Source organism: Lissotriton helveticus, chromosome 4_1 (genome assembly GCF_964261635.1).
Source record: "Lissotriton helveticus chromosome 4_1, aLisHel1.1, whole genome shotgun sequence".
Lineage (NCBI taxonomy): Eukaryota > Metazoa > Chordata > Amphibia > Caudata > Salamandridae > Lissotriton > Lissotriton helveticus.
In genome coordinates this window covers 1,407,388,246-1,407,415,833 of record NC_136063.1, presented here as the reverse complement: position 1 = coordinate 1,407,415,833, position 27,588 = coordinate 1,407,388,246, and the positions used below count along the sequence as shown (strand labels likewise).

At 48.1% G+C, this 27,588-nt stretch overlaps 1 protein-coding gene across 2 annotated transcripts in view; it reads right to left on the bottom strand.

The window, feature by feature from the left end:
- Positions 1-27,588, bottom strand: part of DROSHA (drosha ribonuclease III) — a 669,472-nt gene that overhangs the window by 170,033 nt on the left and 471,851 nt on the right. For both annotated transcript variants that reach the window (XM_078687959.1, XM_078687960.1), the window contains exon 17: positions 9,422-9,529. In XM_078687959.1, the coding sequence (XP_078544085.1) occupies positions 9,422-9,529 (108 nt within the window). The remainder of the gene's footprint in view (positions 1-9,421; positions 9,530-27,588) is intronic.

Genomic DNA, 27,588 nt, shown 5'->3' with positions numbered 1-27,588 from the left:
CCAAGGTACTAATATTAAGAACTTGCTAACAAGGGCAAGGAACACCACACACAACACACTACCCTCCCCATTTAACTCAAACCTCTTTAAGAATATAGAGATGGTGAGTATGGGCTCAGGCGAATATTCAAATGGATCACAGATTGAACAAGGTGTGCGTGATGCCTCTAAAATCAATTGATCAACAGAGGTATATTACAATCTGGAACGTACAAACATGGGCCTTAAGAAGTTCAATCAAACACACACGCACACACTTCATTGCTTCTGATGACAGAACCCCTCGACAAAACCAGCCAACCTCAAGAAACTCTAATCTCAAAGACTCCGGTCTCAGGCAGCATAATTATATCTCTAATTGTATGAGATATCCAATATGTATCATACTGCACAAGCTCAGTCCTTAGAAGGCAGAGCTAGCCCTCGGTCACATTCAAGGATCCCAAAATGATGATGACACTTTTTGTGGGTTGTAATGCACTCCGTAGCTCTGCTGAAGGACACAAGCTGAAATGCTGCACAAACTGGACCAGTTTGATGAGGTTCATCAAGGCTGAAAGATGGTTGGTGTTGCTTGCCTTGCCAAGCAGAGAGATATAGTACAGCAGTTTAGGCTTTCTACATTGGTTCAAGTTGTGAGTAATTACCAGATCTTACGAAATATTCAATTATTTAACCAAATGGCTTTTAGCTTTTTTCATCTTTGCTATGTGGCTACAGCCAGGTTACCCAGTACTAAACCTGAATATACAAAAAAGGGGAGTGCCGTACCCCCTAACTGCAGCCACTCATCCTCAATAAGACTACTGGCCCATTGGCACTTATTAAACATTTTAATGTAGCACTTCCCTACCTTGAGTAATCAGTATTTTACAATGTATCAATGACTGATTTAAGAAAATCAAGTAACATCTACAAAAAGCTAAAATATCCAAGAAACCCAACAAAATGGAGATCATTAAATTTCAGCGGTTCGGTTGCTCTAAGAGAGCAAAAGAAGTGACTTAATGAATCAGATTAGGCGATAAAAAGAAGGGACAGGGATGGACTGCAGGGAGAGATGAGTAGTTTAGCAAATATCTAAATGAGAACTCGTCAGAGGCTGCACAGTTGCTTACACCACACCTAATAGTCTGTGTCAATCCATGAAAGGATAGTAAATGGGTTATAAGCCTGACAGAAATAACAGAGCATGCGGCTCCGCAAAGTGATAAGAGGTTGTCAAACCCAAGAGAGGTCTCAAGCTACACTGATGGACAGAAACAAAAGATAAACTGCACGAAATGGGAAGCCAAGGGGAGTTCTAATCCCCCTGCAATAAAAGGGGAGGAAGTTGTAGCACTCAGTTAAAAGAAAGATGTCAGGACCAATTGAGAAGTAGGGTGACAAGGTGGGTGACAATTTCTGAATAAGGAAAAAAGTGCACTGCCCAGCCTACTAAAAGAAAAAGTATGACGTACAGAAGGAATTAAGCAATTTGTCAACCACCAAATAAGGGAAGGTGTTGAAACAGATTGCATTGTGATAGAAGAGTGTCAGCACTCATAGGTCTAAAAAAGATTGTGGATCCTGCAGACAGAGTAAAGGAAAACCCTAGCCAACCAAAGAAGAGAATGGTGGCGGTCAGTTTAGGCAAGGGTGGCACTGTGGGGTCTGAAAGTACAGGACTGAGTGGGATTCAAAAGAACTGCAGTGGAATGAAGGGATGTGTTGGTCTGACGTGAGATCATTAAAGAGTCAGACCACTAAAGAAGCAAAGTTGGGAATTTACACCTGCAACAGGAAGGCAGAAGGAGACTGTTGGTACAATAAGTGGAGGGAAGGGAGTGTGTTGCTACTTGTAGCAGGCTATGTCCAGTGATACAGCAAATGGGATGGCACAATTTCATGATTAAAAAGAAGGGTGAGTGACAGCTCTTTAAAGCATTCAAGTCCCAGCGAGGGGGTTGAAAAACAGCAGTATACCCAAGCAGAATAGGGAGTGCAACTGAAAAATCAGCCTCGACCCTTCTGCAATGTGAAAACATTATGACTGTTACATCATAAAGTGCAGGAAAGGTGGGTACCTACCTTTACATGAGGCTTGACTAGAAGTGGGATATTGGTACCTGCAGAAGGATAGTATGAGCATAAACTGCTAGAGGAAGCAAGAAAGAGGGGAGAGGCCACTCTTGCAGAAAGAGAAGGAAAGATTTCAGGTCCTGAGAAGGTCCTTTGGTGCCATGAAGGAGAGGGTTGTCTGATCCAGCCGCAAAATGAGGAGAAAAAGGGCATTAATACGGACTCGGGAGACAAATGCCTCTGACCACCATTTTTGACTGTTTTGCTGGACTTTGTTTTGCTGGTTTTAGGACTGAGAACTTTACCACTGCTAACCAATGCTGAAGTGCATGTGCTATGTAGCTAAAATGTGATAACAATTGGTTTATACCGGATTGGTATGTCTGATTTACCTAGAAGTCCCTAGTACAGTGACCTACACGTGCCCAGGGCCTATAGGACAAGTTACTTACCTTTGGTAACCCAATATCTGTTAGATACAGTATCTAGCTGCAGATTCCTCAAATTGAATTCCCCAGGCATCAGACTGGATCTGGACGATTTTTCTCTACGCAATACCCCTGCACGCTGGTCGGTGGCATTGGTCGGGTCCGTGTAACGTCTTCGGCGTCCGTGCCAGAAGTGACATCTGCTTCACCTATATAGGCGCAAGCTCAGGTCGCTGACGCCCGTTATTTTTCACAACTTTGCATGCCAGAAACACGGAGCCATTTGCATTGGTGTGTTGAAAAACTAGGGCCGTGAAAGGGAACAACATTGACCCTAGAAACTTGACCGCAATGCAGGGAGGAAGGGTGGGTCAGTAAGGAATCTGCAGCTAGATACCATCTTTACCAGATAAGGAGTTACCGAAGGTAAGTAATTTGTCTATCTGAAATAGACGTCTAGCCGTAGATTCCTTACTTTTGAATAGATACCCAAGAAATACCATCCCCGGAGGAGGGCCGCAGACATGTTTCAGACTAGAAGGTCCTGCAGGACCGAACTGTCCAGGCAGTAATGCTTGGTAAACGTTGTGCAGGGATGCCCACCTTGCTGGCGGACAGAATTCCAGGACTGAGACTCCACGTGCGAACGCAATGGTAGCTTTAGCTATGGTGGACTGAGCTCTTAAGCCATCAGGAAACTGCTTCTTTGCCAAAGCATGGCAGATCTTGCGGCATAGAATGACCCATTGCGCGATGGTCCTTTTCTGCACAGCTGACCTTTGTTCGCTCCAACATACCCCACGAAGAGTTGGATGTCCACCTGGAACTCTTTCACGCAGTCAAAGTAGAACAACAAGGCTCTTTTTGGTTCCAGATTATGTTGCGCTCCTCTACCTAAGAGGATGTTGAGGAGTATAGAAAGTGAGCAAGGTGACAGATTGTCCCACATGGAAATGTGTTACCACTTTTGGGAGGAAAGAGGTTCTAGTGAGAAGCACCAATTTGTCAGGGAATATCGTCAAAAAGGAGGCTTGGACAATAGAGCCTGCAGCTCGCTCACTCTCCTGACAGATGTGATTGCCACTAAAAAGGCTGCTTTATTATGAGCAGCTGGATGGGGCAATTGTACAGAAGCTCAAAAGGAGCACACAAGCGGAAGGTGAGAACCAAATTAATGTCCTATTGAAGCAAAATGAAGGAGGAAAGTGTAAACACATGTATGAGCCTTTTAGGAATCTATGTACAATGGGTGACTTAAATAAAGCGGGTTGGACTGGCAGCCTTAGGAAAGCAGGCGTATACCCTTTAAGGGTGCCCAGAGCAGAGCCCTGCTGGGCAAGGGTTAAAATAAAAAGAAAAACACCAGCAAGGGAAGCAAAAAGAGGGTCAACAGACTTCTCTGTACAATACAATACAATATTTTTCCACCAGCAGGCGAGTACTGTCTTAGTGGAGGAACCACCTGTCTGCCAGAATAACATTACAAACTTTTGGAGGAATGTTGAGAGATATCAACTGCCACCACTCAATCTCCAAGCAAGAAGGCGTAGAGTTGACAGGTTCGGGTGGAGAAACCTCCTCCGCTGCTGCAACAGAAGATTCTCTGGAAGGGGCAGCCTGATGGGAGGATCGATGCTCATTTCCAGAAGCTCAGGATACAAGAATCTCCGTGCCAGTCCAGAGCCACAAGTATGACTTGGGCCCGGTTGTTCCTGATCTTCTTGAGAACTCTGGGCAGGAGTGGTATGGGCGGAAAGGCATACAGGAAGCCTGAACTCAGCTCGAGATGAAAAGCGTCTCAGAACGAGAGCCGGCTTTGAAACTCCAGCGTGCTAAACGGCTGACATTGCTCATTCTCTGCAGAGCCGAAGAGATCTACCCAAGACTCGCTCCACTGTGGAAAGAGACATTGCGTCACCTCCGAATAGAGACACCACTCGTGATCTGCTAGGCTTCAACGGCCGAGTTAGTGAGCCCTGGTTTTCAGGGAACCTGCCAGGTGTTAAACCACCAGGGATATGATCTGCTGTTCCAGGCATGTCTAGAGATGCAGGACCTCTTTGCAAAGAGTTCTCAACCCCACTCAACCCAGTTTGTACACACAAGTACCATGTGGCGGTAGTGTTGTCAGAGAACACTTGAAATAGCCTCCCTTTGATGGAGGGCAGAAAGGCTTTTAATGCCAATCGGATTGCTTGAAGCTCCAGCATGGTGATGTGGAGTCCGGATTCCCCCCGGAGACCAGACTCCTCTGATCTCCACCTCTCCCAGATGCTGACCCTTCCTAGAAGTGACGCATCTGTTAGTTCTGTGAGATCTGGTTGGGGAAGAGTGAGGTGCCTGTCTGTGACCCAATCGTAGTTCGTCAGCCACCACTGCAGGTTTTGTGCAGTTTCCTCCGACATCTGGACCATGTCGGAGAGATTCCCTGATACTGCACTCACTGGTACTTCAGATCTCACTGCAGAGCCTACATATGCCATCTGGCATGGGTCACTTGCAGGATGCAGGAGGCCAGGAGGCCCAGCAGCCTCAGAATCACTCACCAAAATTCAGAATAGAGGGTGAAAAATCGGTATGATCAACTGAATATCCCTGAGTCGCTGCTTGGGAGGATCGGCCCAAAACTGCACTGTGTCCAGAACAGCGCTGATGACAGGAAGCATCTGAGAGAGAGTCAGGTGTGACTTCAGTGCTTTGATATTGAACTCAAGTGAATGCAAGAGGTCTGCCGTTGTCTGGAGATGAGAGACAACAGCCTCGGGCAAGCCTGCCTTCAACAGTCAGTCAACGAGATAGGGGAAGACGGGCACCCCTGATCTCCGCAGATGAGTTGAGACCACAGTCATCACCTTGATAAACATCTGAGGGGCACTGGTAAGGACAAAAAGGGAGCACCGTGAACTGAAAGTGCTCATGGTCCACTGTGAATCGCAGGTAATGCTGTGGGCAGGCAGGACGGGGATGTGAAAATACACGTCCTGCAAGTCCAATGCTACCACCAGTCTCCCGGGTCCAGGGCAGACAAGACCAGAGTCAATGAGAGCATCTTAAATTTCTCCTTTTTTCTGAAGTAGTTGAGGGCCCGTAGGTCTTGGATAGGACAAAAGCTCTTGTCCTTTTTTGGGACCAAAAAGTAGCGGGAATAGCAACCACAGCCTCCTTCTGGCGCCAGAACCCTCTCTATGGCTTCCTTGAGTAAGAGAGCCTTGACTTCCTCATGGAGCAAAAGCTGGTCGAAGGATGGAGGATCTCAAAGGGGAAGGAGTAGTCCATTCAGATAATGTGGCGAACTGACCTGTCTGAAGTGATATTTTGCCAGTGGTGGAAGTGATGGAGGATCCTGCCACCAAATGGACACCTGTGTTCTTGAACGGCAAGACTAGAAGGGTTTGGAGGCTGAAGCTGCTGGGGGTGGTTGCTTGACCGAACCTCTGGTTACCCGACATATAGGGCCAGAACAAACCACCTCTTTGTCCGCGCAGGGGTCGATGAACTTGCACGGCTCAGTGGCTGAGATAGGGCTAGCGCGGTTGAACGCTCCATCTGTAGCCACAGAAGGAGCGAAAGGCTGATTGGAGACGGGCGGCAGCTGAAAAACCCATGGACTTGGCCGTAGCCTGTTGCACCACTTGTGCAACAGTTTCTCACAGAGAGAGGGAAGGACAGCCCACTAAGCATGCAATGTTCACCGACTGCAATGAAAGGCTGTAGAAAGAAAATATTTCTTACCTCACCTGTTCAGCCTCTTGGATTCTCTGTTAGGGGGAGTGGCAGGGAACCCACCATGGGAAGTAGATGCTTGGACTACCAAGCTCTCTGGGGTGGTGTGGGCCGTGAGGAACTTTGGGTTGCCCAAAGCATGGCTGTGGTGGATGGCAATTGTTCTGTTTAGAGGAGCCCCTGTGCTGGGATTGGACCATGTTCCCAGAAGGACAGCTTCATTAAAAGGGGACAAGTGTTCAGAAGAAGATGATTCTGGCTTAAGAACCTCTATCAAGATGTTAGTCTTGACCGCAACTGAGGGCAGATGGAGGTCAAGGACCTCAGCCGCCCTATGCACCACCACTGCATACGATTCTCCCTCCTCCGTAGCCATGGTGGGAGGGGAGGGGGGGGGGGGGATGGAAAGAGGAGAAATCATGCCTGCATCTGAAGAGGTATTTACTCTACTGGCTTCACCCAATTTCTCATGCCCATCCATATCCTGTTCATAAGGCTGCTCTTCTAAAGGGTCCAGTGACCACTCGCATTCTTCTCCCAGTCCTATCTCTCCAGAATAAGGCTAAGGAAATGACCTAGGACCTGTTGGTCATGTGAGCGCCAGAACCTGCATTAGTCGTTGTGGCTCCAACTCTGTGTCATCAAGAATCAGATTAGAGCTGGCACCCTCGGTAGGCGCTGGGAACATCAACATCAGTAACTACATTGGGGAGGATCACAGTGGTAGGACCGGCACCAGTACGGATCCATCACCAGATCTGGGGAGGGGGGCTGTGCGGAACCCAATGGGCCCAACCACACGGAGAACAACTTCTTAATTTGAGCGGGGTCCCTCTGGCTCCCAGAAAAGCGGGTAGGCGAAGAGTTGGCACAGTTGCAGGCTCTGGAGAGCAAGGCCTTGAACACCGATGTGGCGCTATCGCATCAGCCTACGGACGGGGAGAAGTTGAACCAAGCTTCGGCAGCTTCTATTTTTTGTGCCTCTTACCTGAGTGCTTCGATCTTGAGTGGGACGAAGAGGATTTAGAACACCTGTGGCGGTGCCAGGCCCTTCTTATATTTCACAATCTTTCATGATTTGTGCTGGTCTCCATCGAAGCTTAGTGGGCCAAGTTGCTACCCCATGACCAATGCTGGAGATACAACACTGACCGTTCTGATCTGTTTGATTTTGATTTTATAAAGCGCAAACAATTACCGTAAGGCATCTCAGCGCTAAAAAGAGCCAGGGAAATGAAATCATTAGGGTTTAGAAAAGAGTCACGTTTTTAGTAACTCATGGGAACTCCAAAGAGAGGGAGCAGATTTTATCTCTAAGGGAAGGCAATTCCAGGTTTGGTCATGGAGTGCATAAAGCTCCTACCTCCCCAAAAAGACAGCTTGTAGGATGCCACAATCAAATTTCTAGGGATGTACCATCTGAGTTTCACTTTGAAGACAGTAGGACCTTGTTTCTAGTAGCGCCTTATAAGCAATACAAAGCATTTTAAACTGAATACTTTGATGCACAGGTAGCCAATGAAGGTTCACCAAAGCGTGTGAGCTCGACTTGGACTGTGGGATTTTCATCAGCAGCCTTGCCGCTGTTTTTTTTGTAAAGTCTGCAGATTTTTCAAGGGAACTTTGATTAAAATAACAGTCAATGCAAAAGTCAAATGTGGATATTACAAGGCAAAGTACCACTGTTTTTAGCAAGTTTGGGGGAAGAAACAGTGCAATATTTCTGTTCCACATATTCTGGTTATGACCGAGACTTGAGAGCAATTGGACAAACTCATGGTCCTTGCTCCGTCGTTATTGTTCCTTTCTGATTTCCCCTTCCCGCCACCTTGCTATTCCACACAACACCTCTGTTCTCCCAGACCTAAGAATTCATGAACACCAGTGGTTAGCAACCACCCTTGCAGTGGCAAAGCTCTGCATCCTCCATCATTCAGAGGCAACCTACTGTACCTACCACCAATAAATGGAGAATGTAGCTGCACAGGGTAGCCAGATACACATATACACTTCGTATAAACTGAACACTAACCTGGACGCCTCTGGGGCGATCTATGGCTCCTTCCTCACTGCAGATGAAACAATGCCAACCTGAGCTGACCACCACTAGGTCACACTCACCTCTGCTGCACCCAGACTCGACATTCCACAGTGTATGCGCAAGAACCATCACCGACAACCCCCCTCCCACAGGAACGTCAGCCCGATGTACCATACAGGTTCTCTCCCCCCCCCCCTCCCTCCGCCCACAACTGCCTAGTACACCCACCCCCTGGGTGTGAGACCCACTGTTGCAAACGTCCTCCTGCCTGGAACCATTATTAAATAGCTCACTGCGTCACAATGGGAAAGAAGTTCCATGCACTGTGCAGGTCCCTGGAACGAGCCCCACTCATTAGGTAACACATGTGGGCCATTTCAGCTCCCTAGAGCCCTGCATGCTTCAAGCAGCTCCCACAAAAGTGTGTATACGGTCTATTCGATGTTCATGATGTATGTGGCCTCTAAAAACCGCAATAGGCAAATGTTGCAAGAGAAAAAAGTCTTAAAGACGGAATATAAAAGCAATATTATATTCCTTCTTATGAAATGTGTAATCTTAAAAAGTTTCAATATAATCAGTCCCTCATCCCAAACACAAACTGACAGTTTCAAGGAGTACAGCTGCAGATTTGATTTCATGTAAATAAAGGCATACCTCGCTCATTATAAACCTACACAGCTATTTGTAGTTGTTTGACAAATAGTACGTTTACGTGCATGTTATATACAAAATAGTTGTTCCCGTACAACAGAATCACATTCTAATTTGTATTCCACAAATGCCTAGTACAGCGGATGATTGGTTATGTCTCACCCGGCCAGAAGGATGTTAAAAAACTGGAAATAGAACCACTTCTCGTTATTAGTCCACCAACACTGCTGTTGACACATCTCCACATATTAAATTGGACGATGACAATCATCTTAAGAATAGGGCAGGCGTATTGCTGTCTATAAGAACTGCCCTATTCTTTAGATGATGTCACCAGAGACAGAGAAAGAATTGCTCAATAACCACCATCACATATTAAAACAAATGTGCATTTTCAAACATCTCACTCAAAGGAAGTCACCCCAGAAAGAGCTACATGGGTTTTATAAGAAGTTTCTACCGCTTTTTTATTCGCATTAAAGTGCATGTGTAATGTATTCAACGTCAACTTTACCTGCAGCAAACAGCGATCTGTAAATATGTATCCTACTAAATTATCCAAATACGCAAGGCACCTATGATAGCGAATGTGGTGGGTCAGGACAGGCAACATCATGGCATGCTGTGGAAACAGATTTGAAACAATGATTAAGAATGGATCAGAGTGTCTAACAGTGCCACACAAAAAAAATGAATTTGACCACGTAATACAACAATCGAGTTAGTTCTCGCACTAGTCAGTATGAATTATATATGAACAGCCTCCCCCCTGCCCAATGAAGATGATGATGCAACATCCACTTTCTTTTCACTATTAATTTGTAACTTTTTTTATTATTACTTTCTAAGTTGGTACAATACATTCATAACATAATATAATACTCAAGTCGGGTAAACTACCATCATTGTTAACATTCAATATGATGTCTAGGGTAAACCAATAGATCTTCTGTACATCATAATAGTGTGTCCGTGACAGTACAGTTTAATACATTAGGTAGACTTTTGAAATAAATCAGGATTTTCTCGCAGATGGATAGTTCGAGGTTCCCAAAAGTTAGATGGTTTGGCAGCCGTAGGCAGTTCCTCAGCACATAGCAAAAAAGTTATCTCTACAATAGACAACATCTGTTATCCATCGATCTGCAGTAGGTGTTTGTTTACTGTCCCAGTGCATTGCTACTCTTCGTTTTTCCAATAGTAGCATTATCGCAGTTTTTGCTTAATGGATTTCAGAGGTATTTGGTGGCCCGATGGCGGTGTACATTTTAATTTGCACATCAATATTTCTTCTATCAAACCGATCACTGTGCCCCAATATTGTCTGATTTTAATGAAATATGGGCGAAATTTGCGGATTCGCGGTACGCGATTTCACGTGAAAGCAAATTCGCGGTCTGCGAAAACCACAAATTAGCAATTTTTTTTGCGTGTTCGCGGGGCTTTTTGCGTGTTCGCTGGGCTTTTTGTGAGTTCGCGGGATTTTTTCAGCGCGGCTACCGCGAGGTTACCCATGCGGTCGTACATGGGCTAGTTGCATGCTCGCATTGTGCAATTGCGTGTTCGCGTCCGTTTCAGCATGCTCGCAGACAAAAAGTCTCGCCACTAAGCAAAAAAATCCGCAAGCTTGCGAATTGCAAATTTTTTGACAAATTCGCAGAACACGAATTTGTCAAAAATTCACAAATTCCGCAAGCGGAACGGATTTTACGCCCATGCTTAATTTTAATACAGTTCCAAGCTAAGTATGCAGAGTCAGCCTGATCTAGCCCGCATCTTTTGCAGTGTGCATTGTCACGTAACCCATATTTATATAGTTTGAGTATGATAGGCCTGGTGTAGGTATTCATAATGGATAATACGGAGATTCCCATTGGGTGTTAATAGTGCAGCGAGTGCACAGCACGATTTCCAATCGTGGTCGTTCAACGGGGTCTCCAGTAGTGCAAAAAAAATGTGCAACTTAACTCGTTTAACCAAACACGTAGTACTGGAATTTCTCACACCCCTGGACTGGTAGCCACACCACCCAGTTCCAGCAACGTCAGTTCAAACTGAGTCCCACAATCTTGAAAACTCCTTTATGGCTAGGACAGAGTCAATGGGAAGACCAGGGAGTGTCAAGTGAAAGCCATTTTTAGTACGGTAATAAACAATGAAATTTTTCGTACATTCAATGCCTTTTAAATAGTACCCATGCTTGGGCTACGAAGCTTAAGTGAGTTCTATACAGTAGTTTCACTTTAGTCAATGTCTTATTTCAGATTTTTGATAATCCATAAAAACAGCAAACAACACTAACACCAATAGATCTGAAACCGATCAGAAAATGCTTAATAAAATAGCTTGACATTATTTAACAAAGCATGTGATTAAAAAATGAAAAAAGTTTCGTGCAGTTTTGAAATCAGCAAAGATTCGATTAAACCCCCCCCTCAAATGAATTAAGCAACAAGAAAGCCGAATTCAATTAATACAATGCTAAGGCTGGTGAATGTTCCATATGACCTGGTAACTCCTCTGGTCTTCCTTCAACACGATGTATCTTTATCATTTGGGAATGCATTTCTAACAATGCTCCCAAGTTTACATTACATCAGGTGTTTCATAACCATTTTATTGGGCTGCTAAATCTTGCCATTTGCCATCTCGATTAGTTTGTAAACAGCGGGTAGGACAGAGGTAAATCAACACACTGCAGTACCAGGGTGCCGGTTTAATTGTTCCAACCTCATATTTATTTATTGCTTTTACAGAGCGCATTACTTGAAAGAGCATGACTTGAAAGACTTCTTTGTGGGCAATACACTTACAAAAATCCGAGCCCAACTCTAAATGGCAGGAGTATGCCGAGCATGTGCATCTACAGCAAGACCTGCTACGAACGGGATGTTTCAAATCACTAGTTTAACAAAGCAGTTTGGTCACTGGAGATGAAAAGCATTCCATAGGCTTATTGGAAGAGGCAGGCCCTCCTCTGTTGATGTCCGCCTCTAGGTGCAGAGACAAAGGAATAGTCTTCAATAGGGAGGAGGCCATGTATGTGTGGAGATCTGCTCCCAAACCCTGTATACCACACCAAGGACCATGCTGGAGGGATGCAATCATCTCTTAATGCCAAGCATGAGCTGGGGAGCTATGCAATACACTCTTTGAAATTTGCAAAAAAATTATTTTGGGAGAGACTTACTATACTCCACTGAAGTAGTAAAAATAGAAAAACGCAATGAAGACTAAGTTGCTTCAGTTGCACGAATGCAGTAGATGACCAGGAATAGTCTTAAACTTAACTACGATAAAACGTAGATCATGATTTTTGGAAAGCTCTCTCCCACCTGGTCTAGTACCTGGTGGCCGTCTGATCTTGGCCCTCCACCAAACCCCGTTTCTAAGGTCAAGAACATGGGAGTTATCTTTGATGACAAATTGACCTTCGCACCCCACGCAAACGCAATAGCCTCTGCGTCCTTTTATAAACTCAGAATAATCAAAAAAATCTTTCCTTACCTTCCTCCCAATTCAGGAAATACTCTGGTTGCCGCGTTGGTGATGTCCTCTTTGGACTATTGTAACAAACTCTTTGACAATGCACAACAAAGGGTCATTCAAAAACTACAATCTGTGCAGAATGCAGCAGCCAGAATGCTCTCAGGAACTCCCAAATTCGGACCCATTGCACATATAATTAAAAGGTACCGCTGTCTCTCTGTGCGTAACTGAATAAAATTTAAGGCACTGTGCGTTGCCTATAAAGCCTCTCGAAAGTCAGGTCCACAGTTCTTATTAAATTCCCTAGCCATCCACGCCCCCAATAGGCCACTCCGATCCTCCAATGCATACTTTCGGTCAGTGCCAAGGACCAAAGCTGCCTCTTGGGGCGACCGACGTTTTGTGGTCTCAGCGGCTAAATTATGGAATTCTCTCCCACGGGAGATCAGATCATGCCAAACTCTGTTGGCATTCAGAAGAAAAATAAAGACCTGGCTGTTTACTCAGTAATTTTCTCATCTTTCTGTCGCGTCCATAGCGCCGAGACGTCCCTGGGCATTTGCGCGCTCTACAAATTTCATAAATAAATAAATAGAATCTCTCGGAGGTGGAAGAACATGCTGATGACCACAAACAACTTGCGCTTATAATAATACTTCTGAGATGAAGGTGGCACAAAGATTTGAGTTCAGTGAAGGTGTAGGGGTAATGAGGGGTAGGGGTAATGAGGGGTAGGGGTAATTGATGGGTAAAGCCAAGTCAAGCCGATAACTCCTGGATCAACAAGACCAGGATCACATTCTTTCAATCATTTGTCACATGTAAGTGACAGCCATTCATCAAGCAAATGTTTCCCTGATCATTTGGGACTCTAATGCGTATTTAAGTGTCATCGGCATAACTGTGGCAGCGAAAACTAACAGCTGACGATCGCTAAGAGGATTGCAGTATAGCAGTTGGTGAAGGCTGGTAAAAGGGCATGACCTTGAGGCACACCACATGTTTACTTAAGACATTAGAAAGTAGAAAGGGCCAAACTTTAGCTACTGGGTGCAATTAGAATTTTATGTATAGCAATTCTGTTTTTCAGTTAAGACCGATTATATCCAATAAAATACTACGGAAGGTAATATTTGTTTTCAGTAGACACCCAGAAAACACCATATTTTGCTGCACTTTTGCTGCTTTAGCAACCTCTGGTGTCAAACAGTATAAATGCAGCTCCCTACCTCTATGCACAGTTCCATGAAGCTCCCTCTATGACCCTCTGTGGCTATGTAAAGCCCCTTAAAATGCCTTTGTGGCCATCGGGAATTCCTTGGACCCCTAGAACATACGTCAATTCTGGGAACAAGGGTCACATCCATCATCTGGCTTCAGCTCACTGTTCACTGTATGTTGATGCATAAAGGCAAGCAGGCTCACAGCTGAACTATGAGCAGTGTCTGCTCAAGACAAGGGGCACATCCATAATTCCATCCACTTTTATTAAGAGCACAACTGAGCTTTGCTTTTCTAAAAGCTAAAAGGCATCAGGATTGTGCAACAAGAACACTGTGAATATGGATACCTCCAGAATCAATGGCCTCCAATAAAACACTGCACTCAACACTTCTGTTCGTAGGTTTAGATTGTGATTTTATAAAACTCATACTGATAGAATCTGCATCCCTTCATAGAGAAGATGAGTGGTCATATTGTGAACCTGTTTAGTGCCTATGTATGTGCATTGCAAAGATGTCCATGGCCTCATTTTGGTGAAGCTGTGCTGTTAGTGCATACAATAACTCAAAAAATGTAGATTTCGTGTATGAGCTGTAGACAGGGCAGCTGAGATACAGCACTGCTCCGTATTCCCTAGTATGTACAATGTAGATAGTGCAGTTTCAGCAAAAAAGGTTAACTAGCCCGTTCTGATCCTTCACAATGATGTAAATACAGCTTCAGCTCACCAAGTTCCACTTTCATACAGTCTGTTTCTATTTCAAATCGAAGGTTGGACTCTCTACAGGGTCACCCCAAACTTTTTGCTTGCCCCCCTACTGTTTTCGGAATCTGATGTTGTTTGCTTTTGGGATCTTGTGCACTTTACTACTGCTAACCGGTACTTAAGTACTTGTGCTCTCCCTCTAAATCATGGTATAATTGGCTTGCACCTAATTCGTACATTTAATTTACTTGCACGTCCCTTGTATATGATACCATGGTAACCCAGGGCCTGTCAATTAAATGCTTTTAGTGGGCAGCAGCACTCATTGTGCCATCCACTAAAAGCCGCAATTTAAAACATGTCTCAGACCTGCCATAGCAGCCTGCAGTGCAGTTTAAAGCGGACTAAACTAGCAAAATAAATCTTTTGCCAGGCCTAACCTTACTTTTATTACATATAAGCCACCCTTAAAGTATGCCCTACATAGCCCATAGTGCAGGGTGCGTTGTATTTAAAAAGTAGGACTTTTTTTTGATAACCAATTTTATTAATTTTCGAAGAAAGCACAAAACACAAACACAGTCGGTTCAATATGCAATGCACCTGAGAACATTATATTCCATAACACTGCACAACAATATTAAGTGATTGAAAAGGTTGAGCCTGGCACCCACCACATTCCACAATGTCCAAACAGAATGTTAGTCGTCTATCGCCCCCACCCATTTACTCCACACCTTGCGGAATTTCTTAGGGCAACCCCTAGCGTCATACACAGAGTGCTCCTGCATGGCGCACCAGTCCACTCCTCTGCGCCATCTTGACAGGGCAGGGGCCGCCGGATTCAGCCAGCATCGTGCAATGTCTCTCTTTGCAACCACTAGGGCCGTGTTTAGGAAGAGCTTATCTGTGCGAGAACCGTCCAGTCTCTCGGTAATGCCCAGGAGTATGTTGGTGGGGTTTAAAGGCACCTCCCATCCCAGGACCTCATTGAGTCCCCCCAGCACTGATCCCAAAAGTGTGCGACGGGTGAGCGTGACCATACCATGTGGAAGAAGTCTGCTTTAGGATGTGAACAGCGCGGAACGGACGCCTCTAAACAAAGACCTGCTCGGTGGAGGCGCAGCGGCGTGATATAGGCAGCATGTAAATAGTATAGTTCTACCAATCGGAGCCGTGCTGAGTCAATGATTAACTTAGGGGCCATTAGGGCGTCACGCCAGTCAGAGTCATCTAAGGATTCGACCCAGCGTTCCTACCGGAGTCTGAGCTGTGAGTGTGTTGGGGGTGTGGTTGGTAAGAGAGCGATCGATACAGGAGATCCCCCCTCTCTCCAAGTTGCTAGTCAGAACCTGGGCCTCCGACGGGCTGTAGTCAGGCAGAGTCATGCCCTCCGGGACGTGTGATTAGATGGCATGTCGCAGTTGTAGATGGAGAAAAAAGTGCGGAGGGTGTAAAGAGAAAGTATGTTGTAGGTCTTGAAAAGTGCGGATGTGTCCCCCCTTCCAGACATCCCCCAGCTACGAGATCCCGACTAATTCCCATGCTCTGAAGCCGGACAATTCCGCCACTTCACGGAGCTGGACGTCCTGCCAGAGCGGAGTGCATTGGGTCAGCTTCCCGGTCCAATGAGTGTGGCGAAGGGAGGCCCGCCAGGCCAGGAGGACCCCGCGCGTGACCTCTGGCAGCGCATCGGGATGGTGTTGCCATATAGCATCCCCTGAATACTGGGAAGACCCCGAGTGTGAAGCTCCAGCCGGTAGGCCGGAACCGACCATCCCCCGTTGAACCAGTCATGCACTACGAGAAGGCGGGTTGCCAGATAATAACGATATAGGTTCGTCATCCCCTGACCGCCATCATTAGGTGGGATCTGACATTGTGCAAGGGCCAGGCGAGGCTGTCGACCCCCGCCCCGCCCCCTCCCCGAGAAATTTGACAGCTAGGCTATCCATGTCTCTGAACCACGCACAGGAGAAAAGAAGGGTCATATTCTGGAGCATATAGAGGAACGTAGGCAATATCATCATCTTAAATACAGCTATTTTACCCACAGGGTTCAGGGGCAACGATTGCCACTGGAGATCGGCCTGGGCCTTCTTCACCACTGGGGTGGTGTTCAGCGCCCAGGTTAGATCAGGGAGGAGGGCCACTCAGATCCCAAGATATTTAAAGGATGCCGCCAAAGGGGTATCGTGGACTGCCAGTCAAAGCACTCATGGGAAAGATGAAGGGGGACCAGGACATATTTGGCAGAGTTCACTCGGGGGCCGGAGACTTGCTCAAAAAGGGTCAGCGCTCGGAGGCATCGGGGTCCTGACCGCGCGGGTTCCGCCAGGTACAGAAGGAGGTAGAGGGCAATTTTGTCCTCACTGAGTCTGGGCCATCTCCACCCTTGGATGAGCTCGTTAGAGTGCGCCAGGCACGCAAGGGGTTCCACTAAAAGGGCCAAGAGGAGGGGTGACAGGGGGGCACCCCTGCCTGGTGCCGCTGCGGATAGGGAAAGACCAGGATATGGCTCCATTGACCAGCACTCGGGCCCTCGGTCGGGAATCTAGGGTTTTCACAAGCTGGGGGAAGCGCTCCCCAAAGCCCATTTCTGCCAAGACTGACTCCAAATATCGCCAGTCCACCAAATCAAATGCTTTTTCACAGTCTATAAGATGGAGGGAGAGGTACGGGGTCAGGCTCTGCCGATTCGCTAGGGCGAGGTGAATGCGTCAGAGGCAGTGACGGGTAGCCAGGGAGGGAATAAACCTACACTGGTCAGGGTGAACCAATTTGGCCAAGTAAGGCCGCATACGGTTGGCCAGGACGGTAGCAAAGATTTTGAGCTCCCTATTAATAAGAGAGATGGGCCGGGACTCGGGACAGTGCTTCGAGGGCGGCTGAGACTTAGGGATCCCCACGATGGTGGCCATGTCGGTCTCAGAGCGAAATGAGCCCTTATCAACCGCCTTGTTGTACAGCTCTAGCAGATGGGGCACCAGCGTATCGCGGTAGCCCACGTAGAACTCTTGAGGAAAGCCGTCCAGACCCAGTGTCTTACCAGATGCCATGTGAGAGATCGCTTCGTTGATCTCCTAGGGAGCAATCGGGAGATCAAGCACCTCGGTCTCACTAAGGCGTGAAAGAGAAATTCCCTTGCGGTGGAGCAAGTCGGGAAGCGACCACCACGAAGGCTGCGCGGCGTGGAGGCCCGCATAGTAGGTGGCAAAGCACTGAGCTACTGCCACTGGAGATCGTGGAGTCTCGCCGCTTTAGTCCTGCACCTCAGGGATAATACGATTGGCCAACATATAGGTGGCCAGTCGATGGAGAAGCGTGCCATTTTTGTCCCCACACCGTATACGCGCGCCACCGAGGACCTCCAAAGCAGCTTCGCAGCCTCCATGGAAGACAGCCTGATCTCATCTTGCACGAATGTCAGTCTCCTATCCAAGGCCTCAGTTCTCTCCTCGGGTGGGCACCCCTCGATGAGAATAGCTTAAGCCTCAAGCAGGGTGATCCGGGATTCCTGTATGGTGCGGTGGAGTTTGAGCTGACTCTTAGCGAACCCACGAATGGTGGCTTTACTCGCCTCCCCCAGGGTGGCGGGGGAGGAAACGGATCCCTGGTTAGCGGCGAAGAATTGCCGGAGCTCCCTGCACACCAATTCGCGGAAGCCTTTGTCCTGGAGAAACCAGGCATTCAGCGGACATATTGTCCTCAAGGTGCTCGGTAGATCTCCAATCCGCAGCGCCACTGGGGAATGGTCGGAAATACCCAGAGGGAGTATGGTTATCTCCTTGATCGTACGATAGTCTAGAGCAGTGAGGAAGACAGTCTATCCGGGCGTGAGTGTGATGGGATCCCGATGTGTGAGTATATTGACTAGTTGTGGGGTGCCAGAGTCTCCAGGCGTCGCAGAGCCCCAGCGCAGCCGCCCAGCCAGACAAGTGATTGGCCTGAGAAGTCCTAGAGGTTGAGGGGATTCCTGTGATGTTGCAGATAGGGTCCATAACCGTGTTGAATTTGCCCCCTATAATAGCCATCCCCGGAGGCAGGGCAGTGATCAACTCCGCGAGTTGATTGAGTGTAGACCCCATCAGAGACGGTGGGGAGTAAATCGACAACAGGTTGAGTGCGCGATCTCCCACCGCCCCTTCCAGGACAACGAAGGAGCCAGTGGGGTCAGTCACAACCCTGTGTAGGACAAAGGTAAGGGAGCGGCGAATGAGAATGGCCACCCCCTCGACCCCCCTCGCCAAACCCCGCCATACCCATAACTGGCCAGGAAGGGGTATTTATTGCCTACGAGAAGGGTTTCTTGAAGGATCAGAATGTCAACTGCGTTGAGCATATCGCAGGACCTCAGTGCACTTGACCCCGTCCAGTAGCCCATAGGCATTCCAGGACATTACATGGAGCAACTCTATTCCACTGCGCGAATCAGTCATGGGGGTATGAGTGCAGAAGGAGATGTATCGCACGGGAGGTGGGCATAGGTGGGATGGTGGGTCCGCACTTGACGCACAGAGAATCATCGGGAGACTGATGGCGCGGGTGACGGCCATGTGGTCATCAGAGATAATGTGGATGTGGTGAGGAGCATGTGGCTGTAAAGAGCCAGGGCTAAAGGCCCAACTGGGTTCGCAGCAGAAGTGTGATTGAGTTATACTGTGTGTGCAGATGAAAAGGAACAAACAAGAACAACGGTCCCTCCTCCCCACCCAACCCCCTTCCCCATCCCTATACTTCAGCAACAGAAGCATCTGTCGACTCGAACTGAGAAACCTGAATAGAAAAACCAAACTAGAACGCTTGGGACTAGGAGACGTGGAGGACCCTTCCTCTTAGCAGGATGTTCTATAGAAGTCACCATTTTAAAGCAAGTGAGAAGTCAGTCGATTGTACCGCAGACAGACGTAAAACCTGCCAGTGCCGGGGAGTGCGGCAGAGTCAGAGTGTCCCAGCATGGAGGACCGGGCTTGGGGAAAGGTCTGTGTCTGCATGCACTGATAGGGATGGTCGAGGCGAGGCACTCCCAGGGTCCAAGCGGTGGGAGGAGCAGGATCGCCGTGCTGCCGGGAGGTCATCTGGGAGAGCCCCAGCGGCCGAATGCTGAGTAGGACCTGGCGTCGAGGCTAATCGGGCTCGGCGCAAACCCAGTCTCCTGCGTGAGCGGGTACTCCGTGGTCGTGGACCAGGACAGTTCAAGCTGGGGCTATCTCCGCTGCCCCGCTGAGAGTTGTTACGGGCCGAGAGCCGGAGGGGTCGCTCCTCTGTTGCCCAGGTCCAGGCCTCCTCAGGAGTGTCAAAGAAAAGGGATTTGTCCTGGAAGACCACTCGCAGGCGAGTAGTCCGAGGACATGTTTTTAAGTTTTACATGTCCTGGTAGTGAAAAATTCTTACATTTGCTTTTCCCTACTGTAAGGCCGACCTTTCTCATATGGAAACATCACTCATATGTTCACTGTTTTTATATTGCTAATCACTTTCATCTGCTTTTGTCTGTTAATCATTCCAGAGCATATATTTTAAACCAGAATCACAATGGTTCAATAAATATCTAAAATACCCCACTGTGAAAAGCTTGTATACTTCTCTGAGAGAAAGCGAGCACAAGTGACTGATTGAAAGGGTGCTCGATCGGTTAGCACTATCCCTGGAAGAGCTCGAGATTGTAATGTTCTGTGTTTGACAAACCCGTTTGCTACCTTTCTAGGTTTGGGGTGTGTTTATGGTGGCACCCTTGGCTAGATGGTCTCTAGGACGGGGGAGGGATGTGCACGGAATCAGTATGGCACCATCCGTATGTTTATGTTGCCCAACAAACATGTAGTTCCTACTGGGAAGTGGGGAACTACACAGCAGCACCTATTCTAACAGGGGAGCCCTGGTAGTAGAAAAATCACATAAGAATTACCGACTGGGGTGGAGTAGAGTGGGTTGACACCAATAAGGCTAAACTAAGGGGGGTTACAGGGCACTCGCAGACCGCAGCAGGCCACAAAACCTAGAGCTCACCTCTCATTCATCTGAATCAACTGAGCAGTCTTCTCAATCCACCTCGACTTACCAAGACTGTCAGGGCTAACTTCTGTGTCATCCTCCGCATGCTCCCATGACTCCAACACCGCTGTGCATAACCCTGAAAACAGTCCACTCCTTACCCCCTCGAGCATCCTCTCGAATCAACACTTTCTCTTTGGCGCTCTCCCACATAGTGACATCCTTCACCCATGTATCTGCCACCGGACCCGTCCTTGTTATTCTTCTTGTAGCCAGCGCCAAGGCCAAATCTATGAATGTGGATCCCACCTTCCGTTTTTTAGGCCTATGAAACAATCCCAAAAGGCAGACCTCTAAGTTACAATCAGGAGTGTGGCTAAGAGTGGCATTTAGTGCGCAATCACCACGTCCCAGTATGGCAGTAAATGGGGGCAACTCCAGGTCATGTGACAGAAGTCTGTATCTAGGAACGCACATCTGGGGCAACCTCTCGGTTCACTGCCAAAAATGATCCGGAGTCTGTGGGGTGTTAGGTAAGTGTTTTGGACATAGTTGAATTCGGTATATTTCACCTCATTTTCTGGAAACCTTCTAGGGTATGCCAAAACCATACACCACTCGGGCCTATAAAGTCTCACCCATGTATCCCTCCCCACCTATGTCAAAGTGTCAACAGGGGTTTTCGGAACATTTAGGACAAAGATTTATAAAAACACTTCACTAAATGTCTCGCTGTGCCCATAGACACCAGAAGTTGTAATACCATGTGTGTTGACTGCCCACAAATACCAAAACGTCTGCATCGAGATTTCATAAGTCAGAAACTGCAATACCCTCAAGGGGAGCTAGGCTCCCAACTGGTAATAGTCTTCAACAGTCACAATGCCTGCCTCTGTCCAGGCCGATAACTGTTCCACCAAGAAGAATATAAGAGGGTTGCCATGTGGAAGACCCACAAAAGGTTGAGCAGGTGCATAAAGAGGTGTCCCCGCAGTCCTCAGAACGCAGCTCCTCCAACATTTCAAAGCCACTGCCAATAGCACACCTGGTTTGAGATTTGTCATCGCCGGGCAGAGTAACTTAACCAGCAAAGCACTCTGGTATTGGCCCATGCCTATCAGGCCCAATTCTTCCTGTTGGACCGCAGCGAGCCACGGGGTAGCCTACTGAAGCTTTTCAGCTAAAAAGTACAGCTCAAATTCTGGGGCACCTAGGCTCCCCTCATCGATCTGGTACCTAAGAACCTTCAGCAACAGTGTGATGGCTCCCAATCCATATCACGCAGAGTGTCCAATTGTCAAAACCAAGAGGCCGGCACCCCCACTGGGAGGTTAATAGAAAAGTACAACAATCTTGGTAGCATGGCCATTTTGGACACTGAAATCCTAACCATAATTGACAGTTTAAAAGAGCTCCAAAAGGGGACACACGTTTTAAGCGATCGGAGAGCCTTCCTCAAATAACCCTACTGTAAATCATCCAGGTAATGAAATAGTTGGAATCCAAGGTATTTATACGTAGTGGGAGCCCAAGACAAGTCTTATCTGATGTCCAACAGCCAACGGACAGCGGGTACAATGGGAAACAGGTATGTTTGTGTTTTATTAACTCTAAGGCCAGAGAGCACCTCAAATTTCCACAAAAGACGTAGCGCCGTCATAGTGCCTGTGGAGCAATCAGCTAAATACAGTAAAAGATCATTGGCATACTAAGAAATATGTTCCCTGCCCTCTACCACTGCGATAAACCTTTCCGAAATAGCTCTGCCAATGGCTCAATAGCCAACACGAAGAGAAGGGGGGATAATGGGCATCCTTGTCTGGTGCCTCTGTAAACTCTATATTGCTGGGAAGATGGCTGTACCCCTCTAACTCGTGCAGTCTGTTACTTAACACAACTAATCCACCGCTCTCACAGGCTCACAGCATGGCTTCAAAAAAGAAGTCCCCTCTTACCGAATCAAGGTTCACTGACAAACAAGACACTCTGTTGAGCCTGCACCTCTAGATGATAGGGGACATAATATAACCACCGCAAGTTAAGAGAAGTGATGCGAGCCGAGATGAAACCGTTTTGGTCATCCTGAATCAAGGCATGCATATGGCGGAGTATACAAAGGGCTAGAACCTTGCCAAGGATTTTTAAGTCCATGTTGAGCATGGACAGAGGGCAACATGCTGTGACAGGTGCGCTCTGTATAGCAATCTTGGGAAGTAGAATCACAACAGTGTTTCGAGTAGAGTCAGGCAGGGCTCCATGTTTTAGGGAGTCTGCATATAAAGACTCCAACCTCAGAGCCAGGGTCCCCACAAAGGTGAAGTTGAACTCTGAGGGGAGGCCGTCTAGGCCCGGGGTTTTCAACTTAGACATTTCCTTGATGGCAAATCAAATCTTCTGGGTTGTGACTGGGCCTCTCAGGCTCTCCTAAGCTTCTCCAAATCTCAGTGGCAGTCGCTGAAGAAAGGAAGCCTGTACCCCCTATGAAAGAGCCCCAGGACGCTTACATAACGTTTCACAGTATTCCCAAAATTAAGTATTGATGGCCCTAAGAGAGTACAGCGACATTCCATCCTCAGTTAGGAGTTGTGTGATAGTGGCCCCTCGGTGCTCCGGCCTAAAAAGCCATGTTAAGAGCCTACCCAGCCGACCCGCTTCATATGCATTAGCGATGGAGTGTTTGTAATCATGACATCGCAGTCACTCCGAGATAGTGTTAAACTGTTCCCTAACCTCTCGGTTATTCCCAAAGCAATATAAAATTTGTGCAGTCTGCTGTCTAGGGTCTGAAGTTCCGCAATTAGCCCTCTCCATACTCTGACCGAGTGGCCCAAACAATAACAGCGAACCACCACCACAACATTTTCCCACTCGATCAGGCCGGAGGATGCGGAGTCCTGATTACGTTCGAAGCTTTCAGCAACACCCTCACCCAAGGAGTCTTGGAAACAGGAATCCTCAAGGAACGCCAACTGAGGATCTCTGGGCGATCCTTATCAGCCAAAAGCCCAGCAGCAAAGGACTGAGGTCCGATAGGGTACGTCCCAGATATTTAGTGTAAGTGATATACTGACTGAGTCTGTTCGAACACACACATTTGTATAGCCTAGTGTAGAGTTGATAAATGTAGGAACAATAGGAATAGTCTTGTGGCACCCCTCTTAGGTCCTCCAAGAGTCTGACAGACCCATCTATCCAACCAGTCTCTAAGGTCCTCTGGTATCTTATGGGTTGTTGCACAAGGTAAAGGGCAGAGCAGTCAGGCAGGAAAATCGGCACCACAGTTAAAATCCCCATCGAGCAAAAATACATTCTGTAACCAGTGGCGCTAAGAGGGCAGGGAGGGAGCGGAGCGGAAGAAGTCGGTTTGATCTTCGTTGGGAGCATAAATACTTCCTAATGCAATTTCCCTGCCCAGAAGTCTACCCTTAAGAAAGACATAGCGCCTTCCTTATTGATGGTGGAGTGAAGAAGCTCAAAGAGTGTACCTGCCACTATCCAGATAAGTAACCCTCTTGCAAAAGCAGGGTGGGAGGTATCGCACAATTTGCCTGGCCACCTACATCGCAAGCACTCAACCTCTCTCCGGAAAGGTGAGTCTGCTGTAACATAGCCACCCTCACCCTCGTATGCCTCATAGATCTGTGAATATTATGGCGTTTACATGTCGAACCCATCCCCAAGATATTCCAGGTCAGAAACGTTAGTATATGACATTGGTCCTGCATCTGACCATACCTCGAGTATGCCCCTATACACTCTCCAGGCATCACCCAGTGGTCGACTTATCACAACAAGCATCAGCACAACCCCTGAGACAAACCATAAAAACCACAACTATAAAATCCACTACCCAAGAGCAGACCAACAACTGCTGGCTGCCCAATCCTGTAAAGTGTAAACGTTGTCAATAGAGCGACCTCCTCAGTCTCCTTGCATTGGCCAATCCTGGAGGGGCAGGCCATGTAATGCAACCATGACCATGTCTGCACTGGCCCCACAGTTGAATGTTGTCCGAGTATTCACCTAAATGCCCACCCGGTTTCCATGGCTCCCTCGATCTAAAGTACCAAATCAAACAGTAGGAATACATATGGGCAGTCTCCCCAAGGCTAGAATTTCCATAGACCACAGCCCAGAAGCGTAAAATATATCACCCCTGTACTACTTCTGTTAGTCAGCCTTCTTCCCAGTAACACAGCTCTTCAAATCAGTTCATCCACAGATTGTGGAGTAACAGAAGGCAGGGCAGCACCATCCACAAGTGAAGTGCCAAACTCTGAGACCACTGATCATCAGTCCGAGGGGATGACCCTATCAGAGTCAGACTGTTAAATCTTCGCGATCTCGGCTACTGTCTGAAGAGTACCCATTCTCTCCTGGTCAGTTTGAAAGGGAGGGGAAGGCTTCAACAGCTGGCCGCATCTAGGCACTCCTTCCTTGGGTCGGGCGGATGGCTAAGAGGACCCTACCCAGTCTTGTGCCTTGCTTGGATCCTCACAAAAAGGAGTAGTTTCATCAAGCATGATTCGGAGTTTGGCAGGGAACATCATAGAGTATTACCAGCCTTTTCTCAGAAAGCCTTCTTTATTTCCAGAAAGGAAGCGCGCTTAGCTTGCACTTTCGCCATTAAGTCAGGAAACACTGATACTTTGCTGTTGCCCACTGTGAAGGGGCCCCCAGTTTGTGCCTTTTGGAGAAATATATCTCTGGCCTAGTGCCACAGCGTGGTGAGCCTGCAGCCTCTGAGCACGTTCAGGGAAGAGAAGGGGTATGATGGTTTGGGGCAACCTCAGTTTGGAGCCATCGTTCGAGGTACAACACCATATTATTCCCCTGCGTAACATAAGGCAGTCCGATTAGCTTGATATTGTTTTGGCGGTTGCGCCCTTCCTCAACCTACACCCTATACTCTAAAATGCATACTCTGTCAGTTAGTTCATCCATCCGATGAGATAGTGTTTGATGATCTGGCTGCAGCACACCAACTGTGGTTTCCACTTCCCTAACTCGGTCTGTCAACTTAGGGGGTTCCGCTTGCAGGAACTAAGGCCCACCGATACTGCACAAATATCTTGTTGGAGGGTGTCTTTAGTGGCTGCTATGGCAGCAAGAATCATGTCAAGTTGGAGATGGATGGAGGCAAAAGTGCAGCTGTACCCTCAGGGACTGTGGTTGGATTTCAGGAGGACTCCCCCTAGGCTGGGCTGGGCACCTGCCGCTTTGTTCTTTGGCTTCCCCATATCGATGATATGGCGAAGGCCTCAAAGATCAGAGCCACTAGCCCCAGAGGCACGTGAACTAAACCAGTGGTATTGCAGAGCACCCTTTTCCAAGGGGGCATCTCCTAGGCCTTGCATTCCATCAAGTGCATGCCCCACCAGGAGACCCTAACAACCCAGAGGAAAAATACAGCACTCAAACCTGACTCAAACCGTATAGTCTGTCAGGGAAAACGTCGAAGGGGTCACTGCACATTCGGCTGGTATCGCTCACACCCATCCACTGCATTTGTCAGCCCAAGTGGGACGGATATGCTCAGACTTGAGTCCCGTGCTCTCCATGCCACTGGAATCAAGCTATCCTAGCTGATGAGTGCTGAAAGCCCGAAACCGGTCCTAGGATGCTTGTTTCCAGTCCAGGGAGGATCTGGCTTGGCAGTTCAGGCTGGACTGTTCCCATGGGGCACAGGGTCAAGACTGATTTGCATATGGCTCAGTTCAAACTGGAATGGCTTGGTGTGCAAAAAAACTATGGATTTAGGCCCAGATCTCTGTACTGGCGTGCATGTATGACATTGTTCTGCATTCTGTTCATCAACTGTTGTTTTTGCATTTGTCATCCCGTGTGGGACGGGTATGCTCAGACATGAGTCCTGTGCGCTTCATGCCACTGGAATCAAGCTATCCTGGCTGATGAGGGTTGAAAGCCCGAAACCGGTCCTAGGATGCTTGTTTCCAGTCCAGGGAGGATCTGGCTTGGCAGTTCGGGCTGGACTGTTCCCATGAGGCACAGGGTCAAGACTGATTTGCATATGGCTGGGTTCAAACTGGAATGGCATGGGGAGCAAAAAAACGATGGATTTAGGCCCAGTTCTCTGTATTGGTGTAAATGTATGACATTGTTCTGCATTCTGTCCATCAACTGTTGTTTTTGCATCGCTCACACCCTGCCATCCTATATGAGCGGCCCAGATACAGGAAGAGCAGGCAGATCCAGGGCTTCGCCTCTGAGGCAGCCCTGCAGCCCAGTAGGCTCAAGATTTATCTGTCGGTTCCCCTCAGGCCCTCCGCAATCAATTAAGAACACCAGTCCTGGGTCAAGAGGGTGGAGGCAGAGACCGCCTCTCCCTCTCAAAGTTCAAGTAAATAACTCCAATTTGTAGTTTCTAGGCCCCCTCCCCCGACTTCCACTTAGGCCTCTCCAATCCTCTCAGGTAGTGGGTCTCCGGGGCAGCCGATAATCACTCACTTTCCCAGCTATCAGGGTCGGCTGGCTCCAGGACCCCGCATCTCTAGTGCGGATCAGGTAGATCCCTTCCAGGTTCACCTAGCATCACCAAACACAAGGGGTGGTCCCCTAGTCTGCCTCCCCATAGCAGCCTTGGTGTTGGTGCTGGGCCCCGAAATAGGCCCTGAGTTACCCCACCCACCCGTGCAGCAGCTCGTGTACTGGGAGCCTTCACCCGGTGCTGCTATGCAGGGCCATGTTCTGTGACCCTGACTGAGGCCCTGCCTTGGCAACTTGTGTGTCTTCCTTCCCTGGTGTCGCAGGTGGCCTGCTGCTATTCTAATGCTGCTCCACCCCTCAAGAGCAGATGCAGCCCGCCTCTTCACCGGCATCCTCTCAGGGATCAGAGCACTCAAGGGGCACACCCCGGACTTCCAGCGTTACCCAGTCAGGCTCCAGTCACATTCCCCAGTGTCTGTACACAATGGGAGGTTTGCAAGGCACACCCTCGCCGCACTGCGGCCCCACTTGTCAGCCCCGGGTCCAAGCTTCTCTTGCTTCCAAGAAGACAGCACCTGTTGGCTGGAGACACCCATCCCATTCACCGGCTTCAGCTGCTCAGAGCCATTTCCTCTTGACGCTGCTCAGAGGCACTTCACAGGCAAGTCGTCCCACGATGGGGGGTTGCACCACCTCTCACTTCCAGCCTATTCCAACTGGTGGTGGCAGGGGCATCAGGCTCTGGTCACCTTTTTGTGTGTAGGGCCTCTACTAAAGTTGTGCCGGCCCAACCAGCCTCTGCCACTGCGCGGAGGTTGTTA